Below are 11,188 nucleotides of genomic sequence, written 5' to 3' on the forward strand. Positions count from 1 at the left end.
CTTCAGCATTTGTATATTCAAGGCTGCAATTAGATGGTAGACATGTCCAAATATATGGTATTCTTCCACAATCAACTACTGATCTCCAAAGTTAAAGGGTCATGTGTGCTTTGGTTTAAGGGGGAATTTCATTTCTGTTTGCAAACTCAAGTTTTGCTTATACAGTCCTCTTCGCAATGACTCAATATACAGTCCTCTTCATCTGTAGGGTCTGTTTGGCCCCTTGTTTACAAAACAGTTTTCCATGTTAGTGTCTGTGATGCAAATAATAATAACAATAACGATAATTTTATCCAATAATAATAATTATAATAATAATAAAAATATTCGATTCTATTAGTGTAAAGAAATACTGATGAACAGAATACTTGTATCAAAATAGCAGCATTTCTTTAATTATGCGAGGACCGAATGCTCTTTCCCAAAAATAAACCAAAGTAAAATCAAAACGCTTGGCTAGCTTCTACTGAATGAGCTAAATAAATGAGGTTTATGATATGTTCTACTATTGGTATGTGGAAGGGCATATAAAGTGTATTAAGTACTAATTTTAAAGGACCCATCCCTTCATCTTTAGGGAACCTTGTTGAACTTGAATCATTAGATCTCTCAAATGACAATGTAAAAGGCAATGTATCTAGATTACTAAGACATGGATTTATTTTCATGTTTACTAAGGCAATTTATTTACTAAGGCAATGTATCTAAATGACAATGTAAAAGGCAATGTATTTTAAATGCATCTTGCCATAAAAATATTATATAGGTTGGTTGAATATTTCAAAATGAATATTATAGTATTTTTCTATCATTTATTTTACATGATTGAATATAATTATTTAAATTATATATTTGGCGCCGTTTATTTTAGTTTATTAAATTAAATTGTACGAATTATATATTGAATTTTTCTTTTATGTTATATTTCTTTCATGCAAGTATTCTAAATTTATTTCATTATATTTTATTATATTTTATTCGTATTTGTATTATTTAAATTTTATTAAATTAATTATTACTTGATTTTTAGGGAATAAAAGATTGGATTTTGCGAAAATGTTTTAAAAGGAGAACCTTTCCAACGGAGTGAGTGGTGAGGGTTTTGAGAGAAAATGTTATTTTCAATTAATTATTATTTATTTACTTATTTATTCTTAATTAATCAAATGCGCTATAATTATCATTACTATTATAATTGTACAGTAGATAAGGTCACTTACTGAGATGATTAGCATCTCATATTCTAAATTTTGTTCCCCTAGGTACAAGGATTGGTAGATGTTGATTGTCCGGGACGAGCCCAACGTCTCAGTTAATTGTCGAAAGTCCAAGAAGCATTTCCTCCCTTTTTTCTCTTCATCTTGTATTACTTTTTTATCTGATATTGTATTAACTTCATATTTATTTGTATAATGCTTTGTGTACTGTATTGGACACATTTTATTAAATACTGTATTAATTCCCTGTTATTATTTTGGAGTGCTATAAGTTTGTGGAATTAAATTGTAGTAATGTGGGAGGAATAAGGTGGTGTATATAGAAGTGTGTTTTTAGTGCAGGAAAATTGTGGTAAGTCCAACCCTTATGGGAGGTTCTGCCGGATTTTCCATTGGAGGGTCCGGTAGGATTTTCTTGGGATCAGGGCTTGTCTAGGGTTCCGGTGAGAAATTTTAGATGGATCCTGACATTTGAATAGATAGCATAAAAGACGTGAGCAGTTATGACCATAATTTATACAACATTTGGATCGATTTATTCAATGGCCAAAATGGTATTTGTCAAAAATCTTTGTTTAGTACTTTGGTATATAAAACTGGCCCTTATCTCATAATAAGATTCTTTATAAGGAGATCTTAACATTTTGTTGCTGAAGAGGATTTTTCTTTAGCACTAAATAAATCAAGTTAAAATCAAAGGTAGGAGATTTTTCTTTAGTGCTAAATAAACTATGTTAAAATTAAAAGTAGGACATGAGAGGGAGGGAAAAAAAAAAAAAACAGTAAATAATGACTAATACAAAGACTAATTATGAGATAGCCATGCTCTAATAATAAAAACTATGTTAAAGTAGGACATGAGAGGGAGGGAAAAAAAAAAACGTAAATAATGACTAATGCAAAGACTAATTATTAGATAGCTATGCTCTAATAATAATAATAAAGATGATGATTTTTGAATAAATTTGGTATGAGAATTTGGTGGAAAGTTGGCAGTGGAGCACTATGATCGCCTATGATATGCAATTTCCTTTTTTAATTTATTAGTATTTCTCTTCACTGTAATGACCCAGTGATAAGGCTTTTAAGTCTTCGTTTACCATTCTTTTTGCAAAAGCTAAAAAGAAAACGAATGACCAGAGAAACAAACTAATAATGCAAAGACCTTACATTCTTAATTAACAACCACCAAAAAATAATAATAATAATAATAAAAATACAATAAAATAACATGCAAAACAAACCAAAAAAGCCTGTCATAGTAATTTAATAATGGCGGTAGACCACATGATAGAGCTTCCAATAATATCCCAAAAAAAAAAAAAAAAAAACAAAACGATTTGAAATAACCAAGTAGTACTTTTTTTTTTTTTTTCTTTCACCATTAAAAAAATAAAAATAAAATAAAATAAGTAGTAGATTTCCGCTTATAAATAGCACTATCAATAGCACTATATACCAACTTACAAAGACCCAACTGGAATTCGTATATGTTTTCTCACCAATAATGTCAGGTAAAAAAATGAAGAGGAATTAATATCATTTATATTAAAAAATAGATCATGAGCTGTCTCAAGAGGCAGAGGGTTAATGAGTGCAAGGAATTAAAGTTTTGTTCCCTGGTACCCAACAGCTTGTCTCAATTCAGCATTTTTATATTCAAGGCTGCATTAGGTTGTAGACATGTCCAAATACATGGTATTCTTCCACGATCAACAACTGATCTCCAAAGTCAAAGGGTCATGTGCGCTTTGGTTTAAGGGGGATTTCATTTCTGTTTGCAAACTCAAGTTTTGACTATAAGCTAAACTTAAATAAGTTTGAGGGGGATAAATAAGTGTGAGTGTGATTGTCACACCAGTTACTGCTGATAAGCTGTATATTAGTACTTGTGCAAAGTTAGCTAAAAGTTATTAAAAGAGCACGTGATTGAGTTAGCTGTTGTGTGTTTGCTATCGCTACAAGAAGTGGAAAATAAGAAAAAGTATTGAAGCTTCAGTTTGAAAAGATAAAACGTTGCCGTTTTACATGACATGTCAGTTAATGAACCTGGTTGAAGTGGTGTCGTTTAGCAAAGTTGGTATGGCTTTTGTTACACTTGAAGAAAATGGTGCTTTTAAAAGGAAGACTACATCAGATTAAAAAGGAATGGTCTTCTTCAAGCATAAAAAACAGAGAGCTGGTCGTCTTCTTCAAATTTTTTTATTTTATTTTATTATTTTTTTTAGAGTGAGAAAGTTTCAGATCAATTTTAGGGAGAGAAATTCTAAAGTTCTTCATGGATTTCTGCATCTTGTGTCTCTGTGTGAGATAAAAGTTGTTTCTTTGTGAAACATATGAGTGAGGGTGTATTTGGGGCTTTGGGACTGGTTTTTTGGGTTTCTTGTGTGAAGCTTCACATCGGAACACGAGGACGTAGGTCGATTTCGATGGAACCTCGATAAATTTCTGTGTTGATTTGTAGATTTAGGTTCTTGGATTTTGTTCTTAGAATTCATAACAAGTTAGACGACTAATCTCCTCTTGTATAATTAAATACAGATTAATGAATGAATGAGGTACGTACTGAGGTATATTCAGAGATACAACACTCTCAAATTTTCTTAATAATTTCATTTTCTTTCTGCTTTTTCTTCTTAATTACCCATATATATGTAATTCACGTCAAGACATACCAGGAGAGGAACTTCTTTCTGCATCAAAAATGGAGGAGCAATCTGAAGAACTAACAATCAACATGGAAAATACTGAAGGACCAGCACCTATCAGCAAGAACAATGAAGGACCTTCTGATCTCCCTCCTGAGCTTAGTTTCATGTCCAATGTGTATGAATCATCAACTTCAAGAAGCAACCAACACATAATACCAACGGTTCCAGAGATGCTTCGTAATCTTAAAAAAGATGAAGATTGCTTTTATCCTAGTGTGGTTTCCATCGGCCCTTATTACCATGGGAGGCGTTATCTCAAAAAATTTGAGAAAAGGAAGACTAATTGGGCATGGCAATATTGTAAAACTCGTGAGGGGGTTGTTAATTTATACAACAGAGTAAAAAATGTGGCCGAAAGAGGAAGGGAATTCTATAATATGAAACGATTGACAAGTATTAAAGAAGAGGAATTCACACAAATGATGTTTCTTGACGGTTGCTTCATTCTAGAGTTTATCATTTGGTTGCTGGGGGTAAAAGAGTATTATGATATAGGGATGAATAATAATGAGATAGCTGATGTCAAGCGAGACTTGTTCTTGTTAGAGAACCAACTCCCTTACATTGTTCTCGAGGCGTTAATGGAGGGCTATAAATATGAAAGGGAGGAGACATTAAAAAAATTCATCACTATCTGTGGAAGTCTTCCTCCTGCAGAAAAAGAAGATGAACGTCCTCTTCATCTTCTCGACATGATGAGGACAAGATTTGTGAAACAAAGTGCTACCTTCCCCTCTCGACGTCAGGTGCGGGATATGATACTCTCAGCTCTTTTAGATAAGGTGCGCCACTGTATGGGAATCCGGTCCAGCCCCAAAAAAAGAGCCACCCCAAGTGCTACCATTGATTGTTACTCTTATCCTACAGCCAGGGTGCTCAATTCTATGGGAATCTGGTTCAGACCAAACAAAACAGGTAGTTTTGGCGATGTCAAGTTTGAATCTCAACTGTTCATCTGGGGAGTGCTCACACTTCCTCGAATACTCATAGATGCCTCCACCAGATCCCTGCTGCTCAACATGTTGGCTTTCGAATCAAGCTATACAAACTTGAAGGACCAGCAGGGTGTCACCTCTTATATGTGCTTCATGGACTCACTTATTGACAATGCTGATGATGTGATGATCCTGAGATCCGAGAACGTCATCGTCAATTGCTTGGGAACGGACCAAGATGTAGCAGATCTATTTAACGACATAGCAAGCAATTTGGTCCCAAACCATCATACTTATGCTGAAGCTAAGCTTGGAATTCAAAAGTATTGCAATAGCAAGTTCAAGAGATGCAAGAGCAAGTTCAATATATGGATGTCAGAATGTTACAACAACTATTTCAGAAGCCCTTGGACGTTTCTTGCATTATGTGGTGCCATTTCTGTCGTCTTGCTCACTGCAGCTCAGACCTATCTGGCAGCACGGCAGCTCAAAAATTGAATAATTATTATATGTATATGTATATGTATGTGGATTTTAATTATTATTATTCATGAGTTTACTATGTTATTTTGTGCATATTGTAAGGCCGTCCTCTTTGTACTCATAGATATATATTTGGTATTTTCTTAAGATGGAAAGTCCAAGGCAAAATGTGAGGATACGTCACTACCTTTCCTCCCCTTAATTGTATTTGGAGTTGTAGTTGATATAACAATGCTCTGCTTTTTCAGTCACATTACTGAATTACAATTATAATACATCCATCACTACCTTTCCTCCGTATTTTCACTGATTCTAAGAAGATTCAGAGATATCCCACTGCTCTTCTATTCAGTTTGACATTTATTCAATTATGAAGAGTCTAAACTGGCATCTCACTAAAACAATATTCTAAGCAGCTACACATGTTATAATTTGAATATTGGAAAGGAAAATGCATATATATATGTGTGTGTGTGTGTGTGTGTGTAATGTATGTAAGATTTTTCTCTCATATTGGAAAATGCCTATGCCAATATGGATAGGTGTGTTTCCCGAACTAATTCTGGATAGAATATCCATACCAGAGAAAAACTGTGTATTTATGTACACAATATGGAGACATTATAATTTACATATCTTTTTTATTCATCATTTTATTTTATTACTATTTTTGTTATGGTTGTTGAACTGTTACAATGTTGGCAAGCATGCTTCTCATATGCATTATTATAAGGACATATATATGATCTTCTAAAGTTCGAATTCCACATTTGAGTTGAGAGTAACATACACTTTGAAGATGAATCCGGCATATAGTTCTCTCGGTCGTATTACTGACAATGTGTGGATTTCTTACCCCTGATGCATCTGATAAAAGTTACACATTTTTGTTCCCTTTTTGTTGAGAACATTGAAAATTAATCAGTATGAATTGAATAGGAGAACCTGTTTATGGCCTTCAAGTTAATTAACCATCCTTAAAGATTGGCTTGCTTGGATAGAGCTGCGCTTGAAGCTCTATTTGTATAGGTACCTAGAACTCAATTATCAATCTTTTTGTTGCTTTTAAAACAGAGCCATTCTGTGTTGGTTTGTGACTATAAATCTCGGTAGCTTTCCTAGTATTTTTTGCTGCAGTAAATTAACTATCCGTCAAGGTTGACTTGCTAACATGCTGCACTCCGAACTCTTCTTGTACAGCTACGTATAATCATCTTTCTATACTCCTAAAACAGAGCCACTCTGTTTTGGTTTTATGACTATGTAACACATCTTCAAGCTTTGAGTCCTGCAATATTATTTTATCCTGAAAGAACCTAATGATTGATACATTTAAATTTGAATTTCCTATCAAATGAAGTTTTGCATATAGTTTTGTGGCAGAGGATTTGCTGTCATGATTGGAAGAAAGAAAATGAGCTAAAGCCAGTGCACTCTTAAAGAACTTTAGTCTGAAGGCAATACATTACAGAAGGGAAATTGCTAAGTACTGGTTTTTCACAATGCTTTGAAAGCTAGGAAATCTCAAAATAAGTCATGTCATATACTTTTGTATATATTGTTAAAAAATACATAATTTGTAATATTTCACTCATAGCCAGCGACTTCATTTAGAAGAAAGTATTTTGATTGGGTACTTCATGTAAAAGAAATCTTCCCTGCAAATTACAGTCACCAGATGACTATAAAGAGGCATAGTCTCTTATTAGATTGTAATGCATCCCGCTGCATAATAAAGCATATATTTCCTTTGCCTAGGCTTTCATTCTCTGCTTTCATGCCTCTGTTTCTTCAATTTCATTATATCTATTGCCTCCAAATATATTCAACCATTCCTCAAAATTATTTCAAATATAACCCAACACATATTATTAGACTGCAAGTCCTTAGTCTACTAATAGTTGCAAAATGAAAGAGGCTAATGCCAGATTTGTTAGGGTTGCCAATGTAGATTTTTCCAAAGTTTAATGGAAAATGATTCTGTCATCTCTAAAAATAATGACCATTTTAAGCAAAACAAATATAGAATTATTTAAATATTTGCCAACGGGAGGAAAATAGGATGCAAGTTACCCTTGATTAATTAATTACTTAAATATGGGAAGTAATTGGATTTTTTTTTTTTTTTTTTTTTTTTTTTTTTTTTTGTGGTTGTTAATAATTGAAGTTGATATCCCTCATGTATATATTTTGTTCATCTGGAACTTCTATATTTCTTGTGTATTTATGCTATTTCCTGGAGTCTAATGGTAAAATCTGTGTTCTGATCAAAATGGCCAATCCACCTTCAAAATCAATATCCCATTAAAAGGTTGCAGACTTCGAAATATGTGTTGGCTCAATATGCCATTGTTGGATCCACTTCCTGTTTGCAATCACTTTTGGAATTAATGGGGGATTAACATGCTATCAAAGTATTGGAAACCAAGAGGCCTTTTGTTGCATCTTGGGCCCATTTGAATTTCTATTTTCTTAAATAATTGTTTTAAAGTTGTATGGCACATGTATGATCCGGTATTTTTGCTCCGCAATAAGTGGTGGCTTCTCTTTTCTCCCTCTTCGAAGACCATTCCTATCACAATGATTAAGAAGAAACCAAATTTCTAGACACATTAATAATACAAAGACTATACAAAAAGAAGAAGAAAAAAGACCGTATGCCATATATAAGTCTTGTATTTAATTATGTTGGTGAACCACGCACAACAAGACCTTTCAAAGTTCCATAAGATGTCATTCGGTAACATAATTAGCTTTTAGTTTTTGTATTTTATTTTATTCTACTTAAATTTGCTTAATTATTTACTTGGAGTGTGTGTTAGTAATAGTTAAAGTTTGTCAGACATCTAAACTAACTATAAAGTTAATGGAGAGGGAAAAAAAAAAAAAAAAAAAAAAAGAAGAACCCAACTTTAAATTGTCTTGGTTTTTATTTTTTATTTTTTCCTTTCCTTCAAGCTTGTCGTTGTTTCAGTTTACAACTTGATAGTATATGCTGGATTTCTAATGACTGCTGCAACATGGAATTATTCGGCTGAGCTCTTTGCTATTTGATGAGGTTTGTTCTTTAGTTTTCAATCTGGACCTTTCCAGATTGAATTAGAAAGTGATCCACTACAGGCTATTGATCTTGTGCATAATGTTACAGATTTTTTTAGGTGTTGATCTTTTATTGTTGAGAAGATTTAGCAAATTCTTAGTGGCAGGGATGCTGTTTTTGTGGTTATGTTCCAAGAGTTGTAAACCGATTTGCGCATTCGATCAAAAGGCTCTTTCTTGTTCTGGTTTTAACCCTTGGATGGAAACGTCTTGCTTCTTTGGTAGAGGATGATTTATGTAAGATTGCTGGTTAATCAATAAATTTTTTTTCCAAAAAGAAAAAAAAACTATGATTAACAAAAACTATGATTAACTAACATTTGACATAAGCAAAATTATACAAATCAATAAATAAAGAAAAAAAAAGAATAATAACAATAAATAGAAACATTAAAACTAATCATGTTTCGGAAGAGTATTGTTTTCCACTAATAAATAGGGTATTGCTTTCCACCAATAAATAGCACTAAAAAAAACATAAAGATGTCTTTACAAAACCCAGCTGAAATAAATATATATTTTCTCACTCGTAATGTCTGTTAAAAATGGAGAGATATTATAACGTATCCCTTGGTTATAAATCTTGTATTAGATTGAAAAGTATACCAATGCATAGTAAAGCATATGTTTCCTTTGCCTTGGCTATAATTCTCTGTTTTTATGCTTCTGTTCCTGCAATTTCCTTATATCCGATTGCCTCCAAATATATTCAGCCACACCTTATCAAAATTTATTTCAAATATAACCCACACACATATTATTAGACTACAAGTCCTTAGCCTAGTAAAAGAAAAAATATTATTTTTCTTTTATAGATTTTAAAAGAAAAAATTTAAAATTTATATTGAATATCTTTGTTTTTTTATAAAGTCTTTAACAATGTATTAAATATATCCAATCTTTTAAAATCTAAAAAAGTTGGAAAATTCATACTAAATACACATAATAATTGTATTTCCCTTTACTGTTTCCAACGTTCTCATTAGCAAGTTTCTTTCAAATCTTTACTGTTTCGAACGTTTTCAAGAGCAAGTTCCTTTCAAATTTAGTATCATCATTTGAAGGCAGTGAAAACTAATTTTATGTGGGATCCAGCACAGATAGGGCTTTAGGTCTTCGTAGATCATTGCTATGGCAAAGACTTTAATATAGTTTACCCCAAAAAAATAAAATAAAAAAGCCTAAGTCCTTGTTATTTAATAATGGCAGTGGACCACATTCCAGACCCTCCAATAAAAGTAGTACTTTTGCCCCATTATAGGTAGCACTGTAAATACATAAGAACGTACACTTACAAAAACCCACTCGGAATTCATAAAAATTTCTCACTAGTAATCTCTGGTACAAAAAAGTGAAGAGAAATTAATGATATAAACCAATTGCAATAATTTTGCCGGTGATACTTGCATATTCATGTCGATTTGATACACATGTTAACATACATGGTCCACATATTATAATATATATTTGGATAATTAATTATACAGTAACAATTAACTACTCATGTTTTATTATGTCTCTCATAGTAAAGTTTTATTATCTATTCTTTTTTTCTGGTAGCAAATAATAAAAATTGATACTTGATAAAGATCCTATCTTAACCTATATATATTTGTTCTTGGTTCCATTAAAATCTCATGTTATTTTCTAAATATGAATATGTTAGAAGTTTTGTCAAAATATTTAGTGTTAATTAATTTTTATTCGAGTAATTATCAGTAGAGGAGCTTAATTGATTCTAAAGTATGTTTTCTAACCTCCCTCAACAAAGCTTTATTTTTCTCTAACCTAAATCTAAGTTTACATTTCGGAGGTATAAATTCTACTATGGTGGTTAGCCAAACATGAAAAATTGAAAGGCTGGCTATGACTGCTGTTCTTCATGGGATAGTATCTCATGCGAAGCTAAAGACTGATCATAAATCACATTTTGAACTCTGTTACTCTTCTCATATCAAATGAGAGTTTTTCGTACTTTTATTGCTCCAGAGTACCAGCATGTTATGATTGGAAGAAACGAAATGTGCTAAAGGCAGTGCAATGTACAGAAATTTTTAGGGAAATTTGGCCCAATACCCTTAGTTTAAGGGTGTTAACGATTTATATCCTAATTCATCAAATTTTTTATTTTACCCTCTCATTTTTTAATATTCCTAAAACACCTTTATGTCAAAATTAAACTTCTTTTTTTTTTTTTTTTTTTTAATTTTGGGTTTTTTCTTTCTTTCATTGTTGAAAACTCCTTCAGTCTTTCAAAAGCTCCAGCAAAGTCTGCTCCTACAAAGTTTACTCCTGCAACCCAACTATTCTCTTCTCCTTCATCAACGTTTACTTCTTTTCTTTTTTTTTCTTGTTTTTTCTTCATTTCTTTTGTCTTTTCCTCATTTCCTTTTCTTTTTTATTTTATTTTTTGTTTCCTTTCTTTTCCACCACCTCTGTGCAGTATCTTTTTTCCTGTTAAAACCCACCAGCTCTTCTCTTCTCCTCCATCAAAGTTTTATGTCTTTTTTTTTTTTTTCTTGTTTCTTCTTCCTTTCTTTTGTCTTTTCCTCGGTTCCTTTTTTTTTCTTTTTCTTTCTTTTCGACCATCTCTCTGCAATTTCTTTTCTCCTGTCAAAATCTTGCTCTTCTTTTCTCCTTCATCAACGTTTTACTTTTTTTTTTTTTTTTGGTTTTTTCTTCCTTTCTTTTGTCTTTGCCTCACTTCCTTTTTTTTTTTCCCTTTCTTTTCCACCACCTCTCT

At 32.1% G+C, this 11,188-nt stretch overlaps 1 protein-coding gene across 1 annotated transcript; it reads left to right on the forward strand.

Moving 5' to 3' along the window:
- Window positions 1–3,376: 3,376 nt before the first annotated feature.
- On the forward strand, window positions 3,377–5,590 carry LOC125422763 (UPF0481 protein At3g47200-like). Its single transcript, XM_060814658.1, has 2 exons — window positions 3,377–3,775; window positions 3,896–5,590. The coding sequence occupies exon 2, from the start codon at window positions 3,922–3,924 to the stop codon at window positions 5,359–5,361; it is 1,440 nt and encodes a 479-aa protein (XP_060670641.1). The 5' UTR covers window positions 3,377–3,775; window positions 3,896–3,921; the 3' UTR covers window positions 5,362–5,590.
- Window positions 5,591–11,188: the final 5,598 nt, after the last annotated feature.

This window comes from Ziziphus jujuba, chromosome 2 (genome assembly GCF_031755915.1).
Source record: "Ziziphus jujuba cultivar Dongzao chromosome 2, ASM3175591v1".
Lineage (NCBI taxonomy): Eukaryota > Viridiplantae > Streptophyta > Magnoliopsida > Rosales > Rhamnaceae > Ziziphus > Ziziphus jujuba.

Bases quoted from the DNA above. Each gene is read 5' to 3' on its own strand.
- LOC125422763 (XM_060814658.1), top strand. From the start codon at position 3,922: ATGGAGGAGCAATCTGAAGAACTAACAATCAACATGGAAAATACTGAA.